This window comes from Odocoileus virginianus, chromosome 2, assembly GCF_023699985.2.
Source record: "Odocoileus virginianus isolate 20LAN1187 ecotype Illinois chromosome 2, Ovbor_1.2, whole genome shotgun sequence".
Taxonomy (NCBI): domain Eukaryota; kingdom Metazoa; phylum Chordata; class Mammalia; order Artiodactyla; family Cervidae; genus Odocoileus; species Odocoileus virginianus.
Window position 1 is genome coordinate 42,822,078 of NC_069675.1, and position 25,674 is coordinate 42,847,751.

A 25,674-nucleotide genomic window follows, 5' to 3' on the forward strand; every position below is an offset into this window, starting at 1 on the left:
AAAAAAAGCTAACAGCCATTACGTAAGATTCACTCATTTCAAGCTTACATTCATTTGATATTCACATCAAATTCATTACTTATAAGATTGGCAATGAAGCTGGCTTTTAACACTGTTTGGAAGTTTGTTCCTGACATTTCAGTTCAGCTATGAGCTTGCTATTTTGAAAATTATGTATGAAAAGAAACATGAAAATGACACAAGAAACACGTTACACTCTTTGTAAAAGTATGAAAATAAAATCTGTGTTTTATTCTTACGCTTTGCCCACAGATATCACCTCCAAAGAGTGATACAGTGGTGTTTGAGATGTTGCTGTTTTATTTTCATTCTGCATGGGTTTCTGAAAATTAGGTCCACCAAGGAAAAACAGAAGTTTGCAAAGCTGTGAATGCTTCCCATGATGTCAAGAGAAAGCAAGTGATGAGCATAATGCATTGTCTACCACATCTCTCAAATTAGTTTCTTCCTTGGAAATTGGGGAGTTTGTGTGTAAATGAGCCTAAATAAAGACATTATAACTGCTGTTTCATTCCTTTGGATACTCAACTTTTTGTGTCCTTTTAAAAGAATCATCTTGCTAATATTTAAACATTTACAGGTGTATTTTACACTTATCTAGTTTTTATGTATATCTGGTTTGAGAGTAGGAAAGAAATAGTAAGTTAAATAAAAACAGAGTATTATTTATTAGCTTAAAGTATTTAAGCTTTCTGGTTTTTAACATTTGGGACAAGGCGAATGCTTTTCCCACTTTATTTTTCTACTATTTCAAAATAAATGAAATGGGAGAAAATTTCACTATTCGTATTTATTCCTTTTCACTGGATTTAAATATGGTCATTGGACTACTATTACCCAACAAAATTGTAAAATATAATATCAGTAGAGACACTACTTCTCTATTTCATGCTACTATAACATGGGTAATGTGTTTCTACGGAAGACTGCCTAAAGGGGTTGAAACAAAAATTAATAGTGATGAAATGGGTGAAAATAATTATTCACACAGAGTGCTGGAAAGAGGCTCATGTGAAGTATCATACTTGCAAAGAGCTGCAGTTCATCAGTTAATTACCTTTACATGTTAGAAGTTCCCACCTTTGTAGTTTTTAAAAAATGTGTGGCCTCTTTCAGGTTCTTCTCTCAACCCATGTACAAGAACTTTGGAACTCCCACACTTACTGGTCCCCAAAATGTGCTTCTTTTCAAGCACTCCATAGAACAGTGAACATAGAGCAGATGCTGAGCAAATAGATGAGTAACAATAATTCTTTTTTCATTTAGGTTATATTTGATGTTTTGTAAAAGTTCTGAATGCAATGTCTTATTCACCATCATGCTTGGATAAATCATTAAAAATATGGGTGAAGGTGAATGTGTTAATCACTCAGTCATGTCCGATTCTTTGTGACCCCATGGACTGGAAATATGGGAATGACAATTAAAATATGGGAATGACAAATAAAATGACTTATTTTCATATTTAAGAATTACCCTGTAAGTTAAATTCATGTTTAATAACATGGAGAAGGAAACAGCAACCTGCTCCAGTATTCTTGCTTGGGAAATCCCATGGATAGAGGAACCTGGTGGACTATAGTCCATGGGGTCGCAAAGAGTTGGATGTAACTGACTGACTTTCACTTCACTTAATAACAAAGGAGATTATTATTTGTTGACTTTAGACAGTTACAATAAACAAGGAATTCTAGCTTTCTAAACACAACTTTGGGACTTAAAGTTGACACTTCACTTTGTCTATGAATTGCAAAAAAAAGAATTTTTTTGTTTTTGGAATAAGTGTGTTAGTTTGAATGACTCAGACTGTTTTTCTTTATTGGATCAAATGTTCGGATAACTTTTCAGCTGATTAGCTCATTCTGCTTTTGCAGAGGTAGCTCCAGTTATTTCTACTGTGTGACTGGTGGAAAAACATTTAAAATTCTAGAATGGATACAAACCATAATGTATAAATATACACATAATTTTTTTAACTCCAGAAAAGGAGTAAAACAATATTCAATGACTAACCTCATGAAAGTTATGTAGATACCAAATGTTAAAATTGATGGCTTCTTTCCTTTAGGATGCATTTTTACTTTCTCCTTTCTTCTGCACTTTAAAATTCACTGTATACCATTTGTAGTAGTGATTTGTCTAGTACCTAAGACTGGCTTCTGCAAAAATGTGCTGCACAGTAGCTCTCTTGACACTCAACTATCCTCATTAACAAACATTCAAAATTGAGTGGTTTTGCTTTTCTAATTTTACCACTATCAGTAGTGTGGTTTGTCTCTCACTTTGATAGGCCGTGTAGCTACCTCACCTTATAAGTGGCTCAATTTCACTTCCAATACAAATAGACCATCAAGAGATGACATTTTTGTCATGAAGCAAAATGTTCCAAACCTCAGATGAAGGTAAAATTGACTGTTGTTTCTGGCACTTTCTACTTAATGGCCTTCTTGATTTATCACTGCCAAATTGCCTCATGATCACGCCTTTCTCACTTTACATACTTTCCCCAATGCATATGGTAGTCACATGGTAGTTTTAGATACATCCAAAGGAGCCAGGAATACTCTACCACAATGCACTCTACCTTACTATTATCTTGCATATCAAGATTTGCTGTTACACAATATTTTTTTTGTTTGCTTTGCCTGTGCTCAGAATAACACGTATCACCAGTAAAAGAAAAACAAACTGCATATTCAGCAAATGTTATAGTTAACAGGAAGGAAGCAATTACTCATCACACCAGAGAAATCAGATGACAAATTCACTGTACAATCCAGTGGAGTGACAGGAATTATTCTCATAACTTCAGTGTGATAGTTAAATTGGACTCTCGGGGCATTCTCCAACAAGGTCAGGCTCAAGGCTACTCAAACTCCTTGGCTTTCTCATACTAAACTTCCTTTTTCCATAATTAAGGTGAACACTCTATTTGGCTTTCTGTTTTTTGAGTGGGATTTTAGTCATGTTCAAATACTTAACAAAACTACCGAGAGCCAAAATTAAATGAAGATGAGACGTGTCTGTGAAGGAGAGAGAGCTGCTGCTTCAAGGGTGCTTCCTTTTGACTTGTCTTGGATTTGTGCAAGTTAACTACTCTATGGACTTTTGTTCTCCTCACTGTTATCTTTTTTAAAAAATATACTGTATAAGCCGCAAACCACCCTTCCAGGACTAGTCTGCTCTAATGCTCTGAGAAAGCAGAGTTTTATGCGGATGTGCTTACTGTAAATTATCCTCAGTCCCAGAGCCCTCTGGACTTGAATCCATTTCCAGGAGGGCCTCCTGATGGGTGAAGGTCGAGCTGAGAGTTATGCTCTGCCGTGGCTTCACAGGTGCGAGTTCATCTAGTTTAATGTTTTCATTTCTAACCAGAATCGTCTTGTCCATGTTTTCCTCACTGTGCCTTGCGACAACAGCATCGAATACATCCAATTTTGGTGGTAAGGTTCCACTTTCAAACAGGTATTTGGCTAGATAGGAGATGCAAATGTTGGATAAGAATGAGGTCACCATGGCGAGAGTTTTAAATGGGAATCTCTGGTTATATATGCCACCTTTATCAATGTAATAGCCAGGGTAAAAGATCAAAGGCTGCAGGTTCAGGTAGGGCTCCCCGCCAGTGACTCGCAGGAAAAGGCCCGAGACGTAACCTGCCGCCGCCCCATACGTGTTGGTACCCTTGATGAAGAGCACGCAGAGCAACTGCGGGAAGATGATGATGTAGACCAGGTCAGAGCTCAGGTACCAGAGCCCATACACTGTCTTCGTCAGCAAGGCCATGGTCATCGCAGAAGCTCCAAACACGAATACCGTGATGCGCATGACCCAGACGATCTCCTTGTCAGAAGCCTGTAAGAAATCGCCATCGAGTCAGTTTTTCTCAGAAAGTGCGGGCTTCTCCAGGAGGAGAATGAGATGCCTTCCTGTGCTTTAAAGCTGCCCTAAAGAACAACTCTGGTTCAAATGGCACAGCCTACAGGTAAAACCAGCAGCAAGGAACAGAGCAATCTAGGTGACCTTCAGTGTGGACCTGGGGAGGAGATTCAGTGATCCGTATGGCGGAACCAGAGCGCACCTTTGCGCTGCTCGCTGAATGTCAGAAAGAGACTCAAGATGCTGCAATGTGGCAGTGAGGGGGCGTGGCCTATCTGGCTTCCTTTCTCCGTTGAGAATAACCGCCTTACAAAACAAGTGGGACTACTTAGATGCTATATGGCAATACTTGTATAACATCGTATAAATATTGTCTTCAAAGAATAGTTTATAAGCTTTTAAAAAAATCATGAAACTAAAAAAGTATTATGGGCTTCCCTGATAGCTCAGTTGGTAAAGAATGTGCCCGCAATGCAGGAGACACCAGTTCCATTCCTGGGTCGGAAAGATCCGCTGGAGAAGGGATAGGCTACCCACTCCATTATTCTTGGGCTTCCTTTGTGGCTCAGCTGGTAAAGAATCTGCCTGCCATTCGGGAGACCTGGGTTCCATCCCTGGGTTGGGAAAATCTCCTGGAGAAGGGAAAGGCTACCCACTCCAGTATTCCTCTGGTCTGGAGAATTCCATGGACTGGATAGCCCATGGGGTCACAAAGAGTCGGACATGACTGAGGACTTTCAGTTTCACTTTCAAACAAGTATTATACACTGTGTATTTAAGTGAAGGCTGAGAAAGGAAATTTGGAAATTGAAAAAGTAGGAGTTGAATGCAGATTAGAATCTAAAGCAAAGCATTACTAATAGCAACACAAAGGGTACCATGGAGGATTAATTCCTTATGTACCTCATTTCACTGTTAAGCACAATCTTATTCATCTGCAACTAAAAAAAACATACATAATCCATAAATTATTGTTTGTGTATTTTGTAAAATTTATTTTTCTTGTCTTCATTTTAGAAAGATCATTGTGTTGACAATAACAAAGATTTTCACACACACACACAAAAGAAGTGAGACCATTGTGTTAACTATGACCTAGAAAACCTACAGAAAGCCAAGCCTGAGTGAGGGAAGAAGGTTTAGAGGGCTACGGGCCCCTCAGTGAGCATGAGCGTGCTGCTCTATGCCCTCAGATTCAGCGAGTAAAGTCAAATTGAGAGGCTATTTCCTGACAAAGGAGGACTTGGGGTTCAAGTGAAGAGCAAAACAAGCATGACACCGACACCTATGAAATAATGACTCACTATGTTCCGCCTACACCAGGTTTTCCTGAGTTTCTTACTGTATTTAAACTCAAAGTTTTCTAAGGTATTTTAGGTTTTGTTACTCCTTTATTAGAAAGAGAAGACATTTAAATTATTGCAACATGACTGTACCTCTTGGGAAATAGTTATACTGATGCATGTCTGTCAGTAGTAGAGTGAATAATAGCATGCATTAAAAACCTTCATGTGTGTATTAGTCACTCAGTTATGTTCGACTCTTTGCCACCCTATGGGCTATAGTCACCAAGCTCCTTTGTCCATGGACTTCTCCAGGCAAGAACGCTGAAGTGGGTGGCCATTTCCTTCTCCAGAGGATCTTCTCGACCCTGGGATACAGTCTGGTCTTCTGTATTGCAGGCAGATTCTTTACTGTCTGAGCAACCAGGGAAGCCTTCATATACAACATATATGAAGGACCTTCATATACAACATAAAGTGTATCATCATTTAACCTTGTGTGCTGAATCAAAGTAGGGTCAGATTTTCACAAAGACTATTAATGATATAGAATAATACCTACACAGTAAGTGCAAGGATGAGAACAATAACAACAATGTAATGTTAAAGAAAATATAACTATTCTTACATTTTGTCTGAATGAAAGCTGGTAGATGTTGCGAGCAAACATCGAACTTGCTGACAAGATGGAAGAATCTGCTGAGGACATGACAGCAGCAGAAACGGCTCCAAGACCAAAGTAAGAAATGTACACGGGGCAGAGATACTTGAGGACAATCGGCAAGATCATGTCTGCCTCCTGTTTTTCCCTGGGAGCAAGAGGCCCGTATGCAGTCTGGTTCCAGGCTGTTGATAGAAACAACAAACACAGCCAAAGAGCCATCTATCCATCCGTCTGGAGTCATTCTATTTACTAGGTAGCTTTTGAAATAAATTCAGAACATATGACCTAGTCTAATCGGTCAGAAATCTAATTAGTCCAATGGGGCATGTTAGTTTAATTAGGTGGCAAGTCCATGTATTGGTCCAGTGACATTGTCTCCTATATTCTGGTATCTAATGAGTTTTGGTTACACTTAGTCTTATCCACAGGACCTGCACAGAATATGGTGGTGTGAGATTTTTTAATACAAATTTCTCTTCTGCAGTGTTAGAATGGTGTTATCTGGCACAGACTCATTGAAAATAAGTATTCTCAAGCTGAAGCCTCGAGGGTTCCTCCAACCACATGGAGATGTGAGAGAACACATAGTGTTTCATTGCTCAGTTATACACATAAGTGGATAAAGACAACAGTGGGCCTCTTCTCACCCATTCTCTTCCTGGATAAAGCCTTGTGGTGGGAGCTTCCTTGGCATTATTTTTCTCTTGAATAAATTCTTTCTTGCATTGAATTTCACTTATTAGAAATAAACATGAATGGGTCAAAGACAGTCCCTTTTTATTGAATAAAAAGTGCAAGTTTGGGGTTGAAATTTTCAGGCAGGTTTTGGACTGTGGTAAAAGAACTTGAAATATAAGCTTATCTTTGCATATAAATCTTTACTGTTTAGTTATACTAGTATGTAAGAAGAATACAGCAGAAGCTTTAACAGTTGTTTAGTATAGCTCCTTTTTTATTTGTTGAACATTAATGTCACGATTATAGGACCATATAGGGGTGGTTTTCCTTGGACCCTACCATTTTTCCTTCCCTCATTTTCTATTACAATTGTTCAAAGTCATGCTTTTATGTGGCCAGTTTTATAGCATTAACTGGAATATTATGGGACCAGAAATAATACCCAAGGATCAGGAGTAATTAGTAAGTGCAATCAAATTAAGGATGAAACTTAAAAAATGTTCAGGATAGAGGCTAAATGGGAGGTAAGCAAGTCATAAAACTCTTTTTACCAATTTTGAGTAAGATATTCTCTAAGTGCCTTAGTGTTTTAGTTTATCTTTACTTACAAACTTATTGATTGATTTCTCCAAGAAAGGAAACCTTTAATTAACAAACTATTGAAAATGTAAACTGAAGCCTCAAGTTCAAAGTGATCCTTGGGTGGTTACGGTGATGGCAGGTCAACTTCTGAGTCAGTGGTTCTCTACTTTTTTTTCCATTAAAAAAAAAATTGGACTATAATTGCTTGACAATGTTGTGTTAGTTTATGCTGCACAACAGCATGAATCAACCCTACATATACATATCTCCCCACCCTTTCTTGAGACTCCCTCTCAAACCACATCCCCCTGCCCCTGCATCCCACTCCTCTAGGTCATCACAGAGCACAGAGCTGAGCTCCTTGTGCTACATAGAAGCTTCCACTAACTGACTGGTTCTCAGCTTTGACTTACCAAGGGGACTTTTAATAACACCAATCTCTGGCTCTGTCTTAGGTCACTAAAAGAAAATCTCCGCAGAGTAGGATAGAAACGAGTATTTTTTGAGTCCCTCCACCTCCCTGGATGATGACAGTGTGCACGTTGGTTGAGAACCATGGCTGACAAGATCACAGATACACAGTTGATAAATATCCCAACAGTGGTGCTGGGGCCTGCTCACAAATGTCTTATTGGTGAGGTGAGCAGTCAAACAATGTCTGGACTATAAGATGATTTGTTGACGTCTTATATAACAAAGGCAGATACACGATGGGGGTAATGGGGAAAGTGGGGAAGGGAGGGCAGCTGGGTGCTCGCTGGTGACTTGGGTGAAGCCTGAGTGAGTCAATAAGTGAAGCTGCCAGAGGTTTACCTGTTGATGCACCAATGGCTCCAATGAGCACGGCTGGCAGAGCCATCACCAGGCACCCGAAAGCTGCCAGGAAAGACAGCACCTGAGCGTAGGTGGCGGAGGATGAAGACAGGACCCTCTGGAAGTAGGCTTGCCACGGGATTCCACCCAGCATCTGCATGGGAGCCATGGGGACCCAGGATGAATGGAGGCAAATAGCATCTATTAGTTGTTTTTATTTTTTTTAATTTCCTGTTTTATTTTTATTATAAATTTTTAAAAAATCTTTTCAAATTGGGGGATAATTGCTTTGCCATGTTGGGTTGGTTTCTGCTCTACAAAAACGTGAATCAGCTATATGCATACATATATCCCCTCCTTCCTCAGCCTTCCTCTCCTTGACATCCCACCCCTCTAGGTCATCACAGAGCACAAGGCTGGGCTCCCTGTGCTGTACAGATGTGCCCCACGAGCTGTCTGTTTTACACATGGGAGTGTATATGTGCTCATTGGGTATTTTTAAAATGAGATTTTTTTTTTTTTATAATCACATTCAGAATAGTGACAAGCAAGACTCTGAAGCACAGAAAATGGTTCTACATGCCACTCATGGTCACTGTTGTCATTGTCACAGTTTCAACTCTGCAGACTTCCTCAAGTTCTTTTCTTTCATAATTATATAGCACAATATTTTCTTTTCCTTAACTTACCCACTTTACCCAGAAATCTTCAATTTGTTCTCATCTGGAAGTTCTAACCACCACAAAATTGTCTCAAAAACATTAATATTCTGAAACCATGAAGTTTAATTTGAGTCAAAACAACCAATGAATATTTCTGGATCCCAGTCATGTGCCAGGCAATGGAATGGTTTTGGAGCCCAAAGATGAGTGAAAAGTGGTTTCTACTCTTGAGATCACTGTCTGATGGGAGAACTAGTGCATTGAGGTATTTTCTAATATACAGAAGATACTAGAAATTCTTTTTATACTCATTTCTACCTTGTACGTAACTGTGAGATTGTTGTTTTATTAAGTGATTTACAAAATGTGTAGTACAGTACGTATAAGCAGTCTATGCCTACATTGGGGTTGTGCTTAACATTCTTATTTGAGAATATATTATAAAAAAATTGGAGACATTGAACTGGAATGTAATTTGTTGATGCTCTAAAGAGGCATTATAGGAACAATAATGAGAAAGAGCTAATCATCTGGGGGTAACAGAGGGAGATGGAATGGTGGGAGGAAGACTTCCTTAACCAGGGAAGCCCATGGAAATGATATTTGAGTCAATCCTTGGATGTCAAGGGGTGTCAGTGGGTGGAGATGGAGGGAGGAAAGTTCTTAGGAAATAATCCAACATGAAAAAGAAAGAAACCAAGAGGCAGCCATAAGACCACCATGTATTTGGTATAAGCAGAGGTCAGGGTGTGTGGGGGTGGCTAGAGAGGAGACTGGACAATTCTCTAACTGACATAGAGTCAGTGTTCAGTAAATATTTATCATGTGAGTGAGTGAATTGATGAGGGAACTTCCCAGATCACAATGTACTGAAGTTGCTTCTTCGACTGTCTCTCTCATTGGCTCCAAATCCTGGGATATCTGTTTGTTTATCAGTATCTCACATATTGGCTCGAGAACAATTTCCTTCTTATAAAAGCCATACAAGCTCAAAAAGTTGGCTTAAAGCTCAACATTCAGAAAACTAAGATCATGGCATCTGGTCCCATCACTTCATGGGAAATAGATGGGGAAACAGTGGAAACAGTGGCTGACTTTATTTTTTTGGGCTCCAAAATCACTGCAGATGGTGATTGCAGCCATGAAATTAAAAGATGCTTACTCCTTGGAAGGGAAGTTATGACCAACCTAGACAGCATATTAAAAAACAGAGACATTACTTTGTCAACAAAGATCCATCTAGTCAATGCTATGGTTTTTCTAGTAGTCATTTATGGATGTGAGAGTTGGGATATAAAGAAAGTTGAGTGCTAAAGAATTGATGCTTTTGAACTGTGGTGTTGGAGAAGACTCTTGAGAGTCCCTGGGACTGTAAGGAGATCTAATCAGTCCATCCTAAAGGAGATCAGTCCTGGGTGTTCATTGGAAGGACTGATGTTGAAGCTGAAACTCTAATACTTTGGCCACTTGATGCGAAGAGCTGACTCATTTGAAAAGACCCTGATGTTGGGAAAGATTGAAGGCAGGAGGAGAAGGGGACGACAGAGGACGAGATGGTTAGATGGCATCACCAACTCAATGGACATGAGTTTGGGTAAACTCCAGGAGTTGTTGATGGACAGGGAGGCCTGGTGTGTTGCGGTTCATGGGGTCGCAAAGAGTCGGACATGACTGAGCGACTGAACTGAACTGAACAAGCTCAAAAGCAAAAATAAACAAAATAAAATAAAACAAGGAGAAATTCTAAAACTCATAATCCCATGCCTCAACTCTATGTGCTTCCAAAACTTTTCCCTTTGTTTTGCAACCTGTGAATCAATCTATCATTAACATCTTCCATGTTGATAAATATTTCATCAATAGTTTCAATGACTGTATGAACTGACATATATAATTTACATACCTATGTCTCTGGACACGTAGGTCATCAAAGTTTGTAGGTCAGGTACAATCTGGCCTCCACTGATGAACAGAAGCTCTGATGGGAAGGTGGAGCAAGCAGTGGGAGCCCCCTCACCAGGGTGTCCAGGGGTGGTGATGAGCACGGAGATAGGATGGACACGTGTGTCACTTACCAACAACAGAAAGCTGTCAAGCCACGTGTAGATTTCAAATGGCTCGATGGTCCCCAGCCAGGGCTTCTGGTACTTGGTGTGCAGGGCCGTGAAGCCAATGTCAGCAACTGCAGAGTTGGACAGTGCGAACGGCACGCTGATCCACTGCAACCAGAGTTCGTGAAAGTGTTAGTGTGACTATCTGGGACATGCAAGATTTCATGTATTAGTTTTTTTTTTTTCTCATAGATGGCACAGCTTGGTCATTCCTCTTGTTCAGGGGAGGACCTGGAAGCATGTTCTCTGTGGACACCGTGGAACACTGATTAGAAAAGTTAGAGTAACACGTTGTCAGCTTCTGAGCTAATTATGCCATATCACATTGACTGCAAAACCTTCGGGAAGAAAACACTGAATTCGAGAACTTTACATATGTTTATGCAAAACATATGAATATATGTAATATATATATATATATATATATATATATATATAATATATATATATATAAAACATGTATTTTCTTAGAATTAGAAGATATCCACTCCTTAAAGTGACTGGGAAGATTTGGCTGAAAATAATTTCTATAGCCTAGGAGCAGTTTCATGGCATAACCAAAACTAATGTCTGGAAAGGTTAAGAGGCAAACACAGATCAGGGTCAAGGTTTAAGTTTTAACTTTGACAGAAGTCCTTGAAGGAAGATCACACGTGTTTCCATCAAATATCAGCGTGAAGGGAAGGTACCCCCAGACCTTCCTAAGAGTTAACTGAGGGCACTTTTCTGTCAAAATCTCACAATGTGATTATTAGAGTTTTTCATCCAAGTAATGCACAGAGAAATGCGAAATTTCCAATTCTGTATGACTTACTGTGCGTTAGTCATGATGGGGAAGTAGGACGTCTATTAGTTTTTGCTGAGTTAGTATGAAATACTGTGTCAGCTCTTACAAAAGGAGAAATGAAGGAAGAAGGGAGGGAGGATGGATGGAAGGAAGGATGGAGGGAGGCAGGAGGGAGGATGAAAGGAGGAAGGAAGTCTGTGAATGGCGCTACTCACCAGTCCCACGAAAATGCAAAAGAGCTGAACGACATCTGTGTAGGCCACAGAGTAAAGACCACCCACCAGGGTGTACAGGGTGGCGATGAGCGCTGAGACGATGACAGACATGTGCACACTGGCCCTGATGATCACGCTGATGGTGGCTCCTGCAGGGATGGGATGGGAACAGCCCCAGGTGAAGTTCCACAGTCCAGCTCATCCTTCTCAGTAACCTGAGTGTGCCTGTACACATCTGTGTTTATATACACATATACACATTCTAAAATGTTCTTTCTTTCTGAAATTAGTGCTTTGCTCACTTATTTATGAGACAACCTGAAACTCACGACTTGATTACAGAATTCCATGACATAAACTGAACTGAACACTACTATAAGGTCCTGCAATCATTCCAACAACTGCCTGAAACTCTGACTTCATTGAACACATGCAGTGTATTTACTCACATCCATGAGAAAAGCAAGCCTTTATGATGAGCATAACCACCCAGCTTCTCATTTTACAATTAGCATTGATTTGATCTTTTGCATTAACTCTGACCTCTGTCAGCTTTTATTAGATAACACATGGTCTAAGGTACCAGGGTTTGAAATAAATTCATAGGAGAAAATAATAAAATTGGTAATAAAATTGCACTTTCCAACTTTTTCAACTTTATGGAAGATTACTTTTATTTTATTCATTTCCTGCAGCATTCCAATCTTGTTCCTAGGATACAAATGTACTGAAGAGTCATAGATTTAGCATCAAGGGTTTTTATATTCCCTTAAAAAATTTTTTTTATTAGAGTATAGTTGCTTTACAATTCTGTGTTATTTTCTGCTCTGCAGTGCAGTGAGTCAGCTATGTGTATACAAATATCCCCCTTTTTGGATTTCCTTCCCGTTTAGGTCACCACAGAGCACGGAGTAGAGTTCCCTGTGCTCTGTTGTAGGTTCTTATTGGCTTCCCAGGCCGGACACTATCAACTCCTAGAAGAAAATAGAATCAGAACACTCTCTGGCATAAATTGCTGCAAGATCCTTTTGACTCACCTCCTAAAGTAATGAAAATAAGAACAAATATAAATAAATGGGATCTATTGATATTAAAAGTCTTTGCACAGCAAAGGAAACCACAAACAAGACAACAAGACAACCCCAGAATGGGGGAAAGTATTTGAAAACAAAGCAACTGACAATGGATTAATATCCAAAATATACAAACAGCTCATGCAACTCAGTATCAGCAAGCATCATGTTTTACAGTGATTTTCATCACTATAAGTTCATCAAAATTGTAAACCCGCTTTAGAAATCAATCTATGCTTTTCTAACTTTATGACTTTGTTTATTGTGTTTGCTGATGTCTACATTTCTAATAGAATATTAATATCATGGTATGGATAGCTGGACCACTGTGGAGTTTTGCACTGTCAGTTCAGCATTCACTTGTTGTTCTATACATCCTTTCTTGTTGTTCTCAAGAGTGGTATAGTTTATATTTTGTATTATTAAATGTAGCAATGATATTCCTCTCACGCTAATGTATATGCAACACATTTGTGATTCCTTTGAGTCATTAACTGCAAACTTACATTCTATCCTCACTTCTCAATTGCATGCTAAAAGCATATGCAGCCCATCTGAGATGAAAATCCATTATCTAAAGAGCAGTATGAGATATTTTGATCTGAGATAACAGTGCAAAATATTTTTCAAAAGAATCTTCTTCTTAGTGTTTTGGTTTAGTGAAAGTGTAAGTCACTCAGTCATGTCTGACTCTTTGCGACCCCATGGACTATACAGTCCATGTAATTCTCTAGGCCAGAATACTGTAGTGGGTAACCTTTCCCTTCTCCATGGGATCTTCCCAACGCAGGAATCAAACTCAGGTCTGCTGCATTGCAGGCAGATTCTTTACCAGCTGCACCACAAGGGAAGCCCATGGGTTGGTATCAAAATTAAATTACTTTCTTTAGTAAAAACCAATTGAGAAAAGGAAAATCTTAGTAAAGAATTGGGAGCAGAAGACAAAGGAAAGAAGTTGGTTATTTACAAGTGACTTTGGACACCTGACTTATTGTTGTATGGATATTTAACAAGTTATTTTCTTTTCTCCTGAGACTATTCACTTCATGTTGAAACTTTAGTTGCAATTCTTTGCCATTCACCTTTGGTCTAGCTCTCTACTGTAATAACAATATTTTAAAGTTATATCCCATGAATTATGAAAAGTTCAATTATTACTCTACTTCTTTTGAATACTGTTTAATTTTCCACCCTCTGGTGAAATTTCTATTAATCCTACACCTCCAAAGGTAGGGAGGCTGCATGTTACAAAAGAAAGATCACTGGATGAGGAGTCTAAAGATGTAGGGTTTACTGTGTGGTGGCTTAGACGGTAAAAGCATCTGCCTGCAATGCGGGAGACCCAGGTTCGATCCCTGGGTCAGGAAGATCCCCTGGAGAAGGATATGGCAACCCACTCCAGTACTCTTGCCTGGAAAATTCCATGGATGGAGGAACCTGGTGGGCTATAGTCTATGGGGTTGCAAAGAGTCGGACATGACTGAGCAACTTCATTTTCAGTTTTCACTTTCAAGTTACTTCAGTCGTGTCCAACTCTTTGAGACCCCATAGACTGTAGCCTGCCAGGCTCCTCTGTCCATGGGATCCTGCAGGCAAGAACAACAGGAGTGGGTTGCCATTCTAGTAAAAGCTGTCAGTTGGCAGTAACTCAGTGGCTTTAAAGAAGCCACCGACTTTCATTTCACTATTAAGCTTGGAATGAATTTTTTTCTCTAAAATATTTTCTAAATCATTCCATCATTTGTAGTGAGTAAAACCAAACCTAGATTCTGGAGCTGCTGTGAAATATTAATTTACTCATGCAGCCAGAAAAATAAATATACTGCAAATAAAGTTATAAAAATTCTCTGAATTTGATCTGTTATGTAAATACACATTTCTTTAAGAAGCTTTAAGGATGTTGTCTATATATATTGAGAAGACAGTTTGAGATACTCCTAAGTTTTACAGGTGAACTATGCACATTCATAGTAAGGTGGTAAAATATCTTGTCCTGAGCTTATTTCTAATAAACACTAATTTTGAAGTATATTCAACTATTATTTTTGAAGAAAACAGAGCTGTTAAATTGAAATACACATTTTTAAAAACTAGAGCATATATTTCAAGAATAGCAGTCATGTTTTCATAAAAGTTCTTTGATACATGTGTATGTAAAGAGAGAGACATTAACATATTTTACATGTATGTTGACATACACACAGATGTAGACACATACTTACTAAAATAACTAATTGCAGCAAAGTTCAGAGTTTAGCTATTATGATTTATATTTCCAAAGTACTTTAGAAATAATAGGTTTTCATTCTATTCTCCCTTTAGGGCTCTGTTACATGAATTGATCCTTATTCAGTGAGAGTGAACATTTTGTATTCTGTTAGATATTCAGCCCACTCCTTTTTTGATATCTCAGCAGGCAGTTTGTTCTTAAAACCACAATTTTCTGGCTTTGAAACCAATGACAAATAAACTACCATTGCTACTGAGAGAAAGGTGGGAAGGGAGCTGTGTGTTTATGTAAAATTTCATTAGGATAGGGCAGGGGTGGTTGTGGAGCATGACCACTCAATGCCAGGAAAGTGCAATATTTTCACTAAATTATTACAGTGAAAATTATCTACCTATTAAATTCACTTCTTTTCTACATTAAGTCATTCCTTCATCTGACAGTTGGAGACCACCAAAATAAGATACAATTATACAGCAGTCTAGAGAGAAAGGGGTGAAGAGTGGCGTAAAATATTATCTGATGTTACAGAGACCAAATCTGATGATAACCCTGAAACTAGAAGAGTAGCCTGTGGTCTAATGCATAACACAGAAGGAGATTCATGTCATCTGACTTTTCTTTGGGCCACTTAAAGCCTGACTGTAGATGTAAGCCCATTGATTCTATTTGTAAGAGGAGGTGGAGATGACAGTGTCCTGGATGTCACACAAAGACACAGCTCATAGAGGAAAGACAAGGAAGGCCCAACTCTGTGAGTCTTCAGGAAGGAACTCAACATTCAGTGGCATAGCTTAGACTTATTCTGGATGAAAAGGGAGGGTGCTGAGCCTGAAGCTCGTCCACAATCCCACTGAACTCTCTCACTTTCTAGGTCTTATGAGTGGGCTGAGAACTCAAGGACAGGTTGTTCTCAGCATGGGTGGATCTTGGAAGTAAGTTAGACCACAAAGAGTCTAAGTGCATTTTTCAAATCCCTGAATACGTCTACACACCAACACTCTGGATGAAATGGGATTCATTGAGAAAGGAAAGACTATTGTTTTCCTTTTTCTCCTTTGAAGAAAGTGTAGGTATGGGTGATTCGTTCATTCATTCATGTGTGATGGGACGATAAATGTTAATAAGACGCAGGCCCTGCCTTCAAGAAATTCATAATTCCTTTTGTGAACGTTTGGAAACTGGGAAATAGGTAAATAGCCATGTAAATACAAAGTAATAAATCCAATGAAAACAAAATTTCTGGTTCCTACAGAATCCCAGAGGAAAGGCACCTGGCAAGTTCAGGATGACTGCCTGGAGGAGCTGACATCTGTAGAAGATTTGAAGTCTCTTTCTGGTTGGTTTGAAAGGAAAGTGGGGGCTGTGCATCCTAAGGAGGGTTCACTGAGCTTGCAAAGTTCTGGAGGAAGGGAGAAGGAAGAGTCCAAAAGGAGCTTTTCAGCCCAGTTTAAAGGTCTAGTTTTAAGCAGTAAAGGGGTGTGATCAGATTCAATCTAATCTACTGTGTGAAGATTATGGGAGAACGGTGGCCTTGTAAGCAGCAGGGTGGTGGTGTTAATCTAGGTAAGCGAGGCTGGGGCCTGTGGCTGAAGATAGTAAAGTTGTGTATCTAATGCTTTTTCAACCAGAGGGTGTATGCGTGTTAAGTCACTTCAATTGTGTTTAACTCTTTGCAACCCTATGGACTATACCCCACCAGACTCCTCTGTGTATGGGATTTTCCAGGTAAGAATACTAGAGTGGGTTCCATTTCCTCCTCCAAGGCATCTTCCTGACCCAGGGATTGAACCCATGTCTCCTGCATTGGCAGGTCGGTTCTCTACCACTAGTACCACCTGGAAAGCTCCCTGCATGCAGAAGGATGTTTCGTTGGTTCTCACCTAAGGCTGAGAAGATGGCTGCCGCCCAGAACATCTCTCCCATCAGTGCAGGGATGAACAGAAGCCCACCCATGCGCTTCCCGTAGATCTGCTGGAAGGGGTCTAGCATGGTCACGTAGCCCTTGGAACGCATGGGTTTTGCAAAGAATAGACCACCTAGAGGAAATTCAAACAAGCTTTAAAGAGAAACTTGAAAACCTGCAATATACAAGTCTTTGCTAATCTTTTACTGTGTATAATTTCTCAAGGGAAATGAATTTCTTAGAATACTTCTATGTGTTGAGGAATCAGTCTGCAAAATCCTGTGAGTACAGGACCAAGAAATATTTAGCAATAAAGTGGAAATTCCTTAACACAACTACCATTGTAGGCATCCAAGGCTGTACATATAGCATGGCCAAATCATGTGGACTGAAAAACGTGGACCAGCTCAGCACTCCCTTAAATGTCTATGCACCTGTATTACCCCCCAGCAGGGCATTCGTTTGATTAAGCACAAGATCCAACAAAAGTATTCTAAGAGCCAAAAAAAAGAAAAGGAAAAAAAAAAAAGGAACTGTGTTAAATAATATTCTTGACCTTTTATTAGTTTGATTTATAACAAGATATTCAGGTACAATTCAAATTGATTCATTTTTAATGATATGTCCACACTATTTTGGAAATAAATAACATCATTACACTAAGAAATTCACTGTGCTGATTGCAAAATGATCAAGGGAATTTTTTCTACATATTCCATAATCAAGAGATCCAGTCAGCTACACATTTGTACACTTTCTGATAACAGTGACTTCAGTGGGATTTTAGGTGGCATTTCCCATAATAGTCATGCTGTTTGACTTTTTCTTTCGGTTGCTATTTATACTCCTAATCTTTATGCTTTACTGACTGAGTCACTCAGGTATAAAGCTTTTCTTACCTAAAATCAGACTAAGAGAATATCCAATGGGTGCCTGAGCCCATGCCAAGCCGTAATCTGGAACATACACGGCCTCAGCTGTCCCGTTGATGTAGCCTCCTCCAACCCAGGTGGCTGAAACAGGATGAGAAGCGAAGGGGAGATGTGTCAGGCCTGCTGTCCCTGAGACCCGCTTGGCCCCACAGGGCCCCCCTGAGCCCCGAGAGGCCTGTGGGACTGCCACCAGAGACATGGCTGGTCTGGGTGGAAGTGATAAAAGAGTGAAAACTGCACTTTGGATTTCTAAGACTCATCATGGAAAAATAAGTGTTAAGACTTCTCAATCTTTTTTGTACTGGTTACACAACAAAACTAAAACATTCTTAACATACTGAGTTAAGTAATCCTATTATTTACATTAATTCATCTATTTTTTTGTGCTTTTTAAAAAGCGATATGTAGAAAATTGAAGATGACATTTGTGGCTTACATCATATTTCCACTGAACAGTGTTGCCCTGGATATTTTCTAAATCCACTGAGTCATGGACATTTTGAAATGGTATTATAATATCACAAAGTCTGAGATCATATGTGATATATTTTAAGACTGCTTCTATTCTTAATAATGCTATAACTCTCCCCCTAGCTTCCATAATATGGAATCAAGTGTCTTGATTTCAAGGGCCTTTTATTTTAATTGTATTGATTTTTCCTCATTGATCATGACTATTGTCTTCAAGGAGTGAAGTGTGTGTGTGTGCGCACGTATGCATGCGTGGTTGTGGGTGTGGGTGCTTTCCATTAACAGAGTCACTTCGCAAACATGCTGGGTGCATAGGGTTTTGGCAAATCTGTTCCAAATGATAATGCAGTTGTACTTACTACCTTACACTGTTAAGCAAGTGGAGGGAGGAGGGTGCCGGGTGATGTGATTGAGCTTAAATTGCTTTTTCCTTCTCTGTCTCCGCAAGGACCTGACCTACACTTAGGGCTCGGGTCAGCCTTCAGGAGAATTAAAATGTTGACTGCATGCCCATTTGCAAGTCTTTGTTCTAATCTGGGTCTTTCAGGCAGACATTTGATATTTCATAAAGAATAAGAAGAACTATGTCTTCTTCAGATATTATTTAATAACATTTTTGTAGCACAACAGCTGAAGAAGGGAGGCCACAGAATCAACAAAAACATGTTTTGATTAAACAACTTTGGGTCCAAAATGATCTATAAACTCTATCATCTTCTCTGAGAAGAACTGTAGTAGTTGATTTTTGCTGAAATGCTAAAGTTAATGGAACAGTCTAATTTTGGCAGTTTTTACCCCCCTTTTTTTTTAAAATTTATTTATTTATTTATTTTTTATAGGCTAATTACTTTACATCATGTATTCCCCATCCCAGTCCCCCCTCCCACCTCCCTCTCCACCCGATCCCTCTGGGTCTTCCCAGTGCATCAGGCCCGAGCACCTGTCTCATGCACTCAATCTGGGCTGGTGATCTGTTTCACCCTAGATAATATACATGTTTCAATGCTGTTCTCTTGAAACATCCCACCCTCGCCTTCTCCGAGTCCACAAGTCTGTTCTATACATCTGAGAAAAAGAGACTCAGTTTTTACCCTTTGAAGAGTATTGTCAAACTATTTACAATAATCCCTAGGTGTAACTGCTGTAAAGTTATGAGAAATAGAGGCTGGCACGAAGCTTACCAAATATGAGACTGAATTCTGGGCTGCAATGGGGAGTAAAATTTGACTCTGAAAAATTCTCTGAAATTTCACAGTTAGAATATTCATAAAACTAATTTGTTTATGAAACTGCCAAAGACAAGTGTTTCTTGCCAAAATTTATCTGGCATTTAATCCAAACCCGAAGCAAAGGGGAGAGAGCCTTCAGTGATTGATCCAATTTTTAAAAGGTCAACCTGCAAAGACCTTCCTGCAAAGGAACTTTATATACACAAATGGAGAGTTTATACACAAAGTCCTCAAGTGGACAAATGATATTTAGCAGCCACCCCATCTTCACAGCAGCTTTTCCATGGTGTTGATCAATAACAAATGTTATGATGCGCTTTTCTTATCCTAAACCTGGTGAAATTTTAAAGACTTTCCTCCCCACCTCCCCACAACTGGCAAGTAACCAAGACAATGACTTCTCACAGCACAGCCCCTGAGACCTCACCTTCCTGTCAGGCATCTTCGACTCCTAACACCACACAAGGAATGTTTTGTCACGTTAAGTAAATACCTGATGGTCTTATTAGTGATCTTATTAGGTCTTATTAGCACAACATTTGTTAGTGGTCATTTTTCATTGTGTAGGTATCCTCTCCATCTCCAGAAAGAAAACTGGTGCTTGAGTTAAAACATCATAATTACCAACTATAGTATTAAAGTACTATAATATAGACAGGTGGACTTGGGTACTTTTTTGTAATTAAATTCCCTCCATTGTTATCAATATGGTCATTTGCATGTTTGTATATTTTCACATCAGATTCTTGAGAACAAGGATTCTTTTAAATCATATGCATTTTTATTTTCAATTTTTATTCCTTATCAAATAACACAATCAATGAATCTGACAAGTTTAGATAATATGGTTCAGATTTTAATTGAACTATGATATTGATCAAGGCTCTGTTTGGTTCTGAGAAAAAAATCTTTAAAAGCTAAGTTCAAGCAAGACATGTTATAAGAAATATCATAATTCAAATTTTTTCAATATAGTTTAACAGCCTATTAGATTAAAATCACTCTAAATGATAAAAGAACAAATTCTGAGATATTACCTTTATGAATATAATTAATGTATTATTTAATTAGAGTAGTAGAAAGTTACCATAATTTACAATTAATAAAATACTTCAGTATGCAACAGTTCATTTATTCTTTTCAACCATTTGAGTGAAATCAACAACTGTCATTTTATTTTGCTTTTCTTCTTATTTTCTTTGTCAAAAGAGAAATCTGAGGGAGATATAATTACAATGCTTTAATTCACTTCAGATACCAGTATCCCATGTGGGTCTTTAGAGGAAAGAAGAGATGTTTGTGCTCTAATGAAAACTGAAGATGAAGACACAAAGGTGCCTGTATTGTTCATCAATAGCTGGATAATAAGAAAAAAAAACCAAGAAAATCTGCACCAACGTTTCAGTAAACATCTGCAGGTGATAGGTAAGTGGGTGATTCTTAGTCTTCATGTTTTTCTATTTTTTCTGGTTTTGTTTATTATGCATCATAGAAAATATTTTGTAAAACACATTTTTTTTCTGTATGTGTGTTTATGTAGAAAAAATGAGAAACAGGGTAAAAGAGGGCTCTTTTCACCCTGGGTATCTTTATGGAGAAGTGGGGAGAGGCTGGGTGTGGTTCACTGAGTGGCTGCCAGACCTGGCTCTGGTCCTTACTAACCACACAAGTCTGGGTTCTGACGTAGCCCAGAGCCCTTCTGAGTGCTGTCATGAAGATCGAACAAAACCATGTATGATTGGCAAAGAGTTAAACAAATAAAATGTGAATATCTGAGAGGCAGAATCGACCATCAATAAATTATTCTATGATACTGTAGGTTTCAAACGGCCAAACAGGGATGCAGGCTGCCCACATTGGTTTGGAAAACTTTTCGAAATACAGGGTTAATCATTTTTAACTAGCACTTCAGGACTGAAATTTGGTATCATTCTGATATGGTTTCCAGTGGGATATTTCTCCACTGGGCACTCATAGTAATCCTGTTGGTATGGATTATGTTGATAATATTTAAAAACCTAATACAACTCTAAAATGAAATGTGTGATGTTAGTGAATATGTATCAAGTGATAGTATGGATATGATTTTAAATTGTTGTTTTTCAGTATTATTTGTAGATATTAACAACCGAGAAGAATAGAAAAGAAAAACAAGCCACCACTTAATCAGAACCACCTTTGGGCGAAGGAGGAGAGACTCTGGGGGCTTCTGGCATGGAGGGGTTTGAATGGATGACAGCTGCAGTTGGTGGCTGAAGGATTCTTACTAAGACACACCCTGATTTTTCCCTTTCATATCAGTATTCCTCAAACCTTTTCCTCAGATCCGTGGATTCATAACACGTGATCGTCTTCCTGTGAGTAAAATTACTTCACTACATGGGAGAATAAGGTTTCAAGACAGGACATCAATCAATTTGGAATTGGGCTGCCCCCAAATTGACTTATTTAGTTTTAAAACCATCACTGGTTAGTGTTCACTGACTAGTTAACATTCATTAAGACAGCTCAGTCACAACTTGATGCCTGTAGTAAGGAGTAAAAGGAGATGCTGCCTGCATCACATTGATGAACAGAAACACAACTTGTGAGACTCGGGCACTTCTGCACATCCCCCCTCCCCCACCTTTGTTTTCACTGCTTCCACCCACCCAGCTGCCCAGAGCCCAGATTTCTCTCACTGATGCTCTGCCCAGTAACTGATAATAACATCATCTGGTCCAGTGCTACTGGGTTGAAAATATTTTAAAAGTATATAAGTAGTGAACACAGACTCCCTCAAGGACAAAGAAGGAGGTTGGCTTTGTTCGCCAGAAGAGCTATGGCAGGGATGGCACAAAGGTGGGTGTGAAGGGACCCACCTGTCATGGTGAATCCGCCCACCAGCAGCCCGATGTCGCGGCCGCCCACGATGATGGCCTCGCTACGCTCCTCCGCACTGCCACTGTTCTTGGTCCTCCAGGCAGCCCAGATGCCAACCAGCAAGATGAGAAGGTAGAACACCACGATGGCTACCAGCCCTTCCACCTGGAAATCCATTGTCACTGAGGGCTTTGGGCTCTGCCGCGGCAGCTACTTCATTAAGACTTCTGCGAAAACACAGACGCCTTACAAGCCAGCCAAGCAAATACAGGCAGCCCGGGTAGACCAGCTGGCTCCTGAGCGGTGGCCACTTAAAGAAGAAGTGCATTGAAATCCCATGTTCACCTGTGGCTGTCAACAAGCCTCCATTCCATCACTCTATTTCTGTTCAACAACTGAACCTTGTCTTGGGTTTGGAAGAAACAGAGAAAATGGGGGTTTTGCTGTTTAAGAAATGTACTCATTTTGTATTAAATTCTTGCAATGTAAAATTAACCTTGTGTTTTAACCCGGTAACTTGGGCAAGAAGACACTCACAAACAGCAAGTCTATATTTACTTTGGAACCAAGTACTATTCAGTCCAGAATTGTTCAGCAGTGTAGATGCATCATAAAGATTCACTCTGAGAACCCATGGATAATCATTCATTCATTCAATCATCATCCCATCCCTCCTTTCACACATCTTCAGGGAGTGGTTCCAAAAGTAACCTGACATGCAAATATCTGGGGAAAAAAATTAAGGAAGATCAACTTCAAAACCACATGGGCCTCCAATTTTCAACAAGTGCGGGAGGATTAAGTTATGGCAACCACTAAACGGTTGTGCTGTTTAGAGGGTCTCCCTCCGTCGACCCTCCCCATCCAGTTTCTTCCCTCTCTCCCCGGCTCCCTCAGTGGCACACACGGGGAAATGACTTAAAAATACAGAAAAGCCTGAAACATAACGGAGCATCACAAGCACTAAAAGCAAGACCCTTAGAAGAGACGCGTCAAGTTCTAATGCCTTTAATTTCTAGAATTCTTGTTCTCTCGTATCTTCCTCTTGTGCCCGTGGCTATCCATTCTCCACAATTGGCACAGACAAGTTTTTGGGGAAGCCAGACCTTCGTGCATGCAGATGGGCGACAGACCTTGGGCCAAAGAAGCAGCCTCCGTCCCTTGGGCTCAGAGAAGGCGAAAGGAGCGCGAGTGGCGAGTGAGGGGTGAGCTTTGCCTTTGCAGCTTTAGCACCCCTTGTTCCCCTCCCCACCCGCAGGTCTCCCCCATCCTGCTCCAGGTCGATCCTTCTGCGCCCCAGGGTCCCTCCTGCGCCCGCGGCGTCCCCCGGACCCCCACTGCACCCCGACTTCACAGCCGCTCGCACCCGAGGACCCAGGCTTCGAGACCCGACCCGCCGGGCGTCCCCGCGGGAGGCACAGAGCCGCGTCGGAGGGGTGGCCCGACGCACTCCTACCTGGAGTGGCCGCCGCGCAGGGAAGCGCTCCGCGGGTTCAGGCTCCTCTCGGCGGAGGCTGCACCGGACACTGGCGTGTGGTGGGGGCGCAGGGCGGCAGGCCAGGAGGGTCCGGCTCCCGAGGCTCCGCACCCTGAGTCTCCAGAATCGCTGCGCGCGCGAAGTTGACAGGTGTGGGCGCGGCGCGGGGCGCTCGGCGCGGCCAAGTGGCGATCGATCCAGTATTGGCCACTGTCCCCTTTATAAGGGCGGCCGGTCGTCAGAGCCGGGGAGGCGGACGTCAGAGCAAAGTGCCCCGCGAGTCGGCGGGCGTGGGGCACAGGGGACGCGCCGGAGCCGCGGGCCGGGCTGCGCTCTGGGCGCGGGGCCAGCGCCGCCGCGGGGTCCCGGCCTGACAACGCGGGCGCGGCGCGGCCACTCCCGCTCCCTCCTCCAGGAAGCGGGGCTCGATTCCCCGGAGTCATTGCCAATTCCTACTATCCACGACTCTGGTTGGAAGCTGGGAATGGGGAGATGGGGAGGGTCTCAAGAAATTGTTTTCAGGTGGAGTCTCTGGAGGTCCAGCAGAGGGGAGGGGTCTAGGGAGTCTTGCCTCTCCCAGACTTTGGTTTCTTGAGGCGCCACACGCTGGTGTGTGAGGACCCCTCCCCGGGTCCTGGTGGAGGCTGATCCTGGCTTCTCTGTGATGGCTTCTTTGAAGAAGACATCTCACAAAGGTTTCGAGAATCAGTTTTAAGTCCATACCCTTTCTACCCTTTGGAGTGGTATGAAACAATGGGGGTGTCATGTCAGCAAGCCAAGGTTGAGCTGAACAGGTTGCTTGCCCACCAATGTACCTTTTCCAGTGCTGTAAAATTTTGCTATAAAGTTTTAAATATCTATCTACACCTAGACATCTATATCTGATACCTAGATTATATATCCGTGGATATAGTTGCATGTCTATAGCTATATTTACATCTAGCTATATTTCTGCGTCTATGGAGATAGATATAGATAACTGTGTGTATTTCTGTAAGTGTGTGCGTGTAGGGGAGAGAGGAGAGGGAGGGGAGACACACACAAAGACAGCCTCTCTGGCCACTCTCTCACTCAGCTCCATATTCCACCAGCCATGCCACTGAATTAAGCAGTGACATATGAAAACCTAATAATTAACAGAATAAGTAATAGTGTTTGTTAACGATGGTCCACCTCTCTTGATGCAAAATTTCAGCTCATCCCCTGGTTTTGTACACTGGATTTGGAAACGAACGTTCACATTCCCATCACTACTGCTTTTCTTTGTTCTCTATAAACAATGATAGCATCCAACCACCTTGTTTGAGATAAAGCCTGGGGAGGTAAAACTCTTCAGTTAGAGAAGGACCTGTGAGTACAGTTATCTTGTCTGATTTGTATGATTAACCCTGGAAAATGATGGCATAGCCTGTCAATATGACTCCATTTTTAAACAGGTAAGGGTTATGAATTTAAGCAATTTTAAGAAACTCATGGAGGGAAGACAGAGGTGAGATTTCGTATAATTACTGAAATGCTCTTAGCAGAGATTCATTCATTCATTCATTTTGTTTTTGACAGTTATAACTCAATTTCTGCTGCTGAGCTTTGGCCACAGGTTAACGTCTTCCGTACCAGAATGGACTTCAGGTGATGATGGCGGAAAGCATGTGACTGTAGCAGTGTGGCAGGACAGGTATGCGTAGTGGCTGTGTGTGAATTATTGTCCATGGCTAAGGTCAGGCTCAGATCCCAGGAGGGATGAAAGAAGAGGCTGTCCTCAAAGAAACATCACCAGGGCTTAAGGGACAAGTGTCGGAATGCAG

At 40.7% G+C, this 25,674-nt stretch overlaps 1 protein-coding gene across 1 annotated transcript; it reads right to left on the reverse strand.

Moving 5' to 3' along the window:
• Positions 1-231: 231 nt before the first annotated feature.
• SLC5A7 (solute carrier family 5 member 7) lies at positions 232-24,261 on the reverse strand. The gene is made up of 9 exons (XM_020902421.2): positions 23,849-24,261; positions 22,392-22,619; positions 17,798-17,911; positions 16,876-17,031; positions 11,693-11,841; positions 10,655-10,798; positions 7,918-8,071; positions 5,809-6,026; positions 232-3,873 (listed from the first exon to the last, which is right to left on the reverse strand). The coding sequence occupies exons 2-9, from the start codon at positions 22,567-22,569 to the stop codon at positions 3,244-3,246; spliced, it is 1,743 nt and encodes a 580-aa protein (XP_020758080.1). The 5' UTR covers positions 22,570-22,619; positions 23,849-24,261; the 3' UTR covers positions 232-3,243.
• Positions 24,262-25,674: the final 1,413 nt, after the last annotated feature.

What these genes read in the sequence shown, in the direction of transcription:
- SLC5A7 (XM_020902421.2), bottom strand. Translation starts at nt 22,569, where the DNA reads ATGGATTTCCAGGTGGAAGGGCTGGTAGCCATCGTGGTGTTCTACCTT. An exon ending in TTTGCATTTTCGTGGGACTG is followed by an intron (nt 10,799 to 11,692) that starts GTGAGTAGCGCC and finishes CTCTGGTTGCAG; the next exon opens with TGGATCAGCGTGCCGTTCGC. An exon ending in AGCTTTCATTCAGACAAAAT is followed by an intron (nt 3,874 to 5,808) that starts GTAAGAATAGTT and finishes GATTTCTTACAG; the next exon opens with GCTTCTGACAAGGAGATCGT.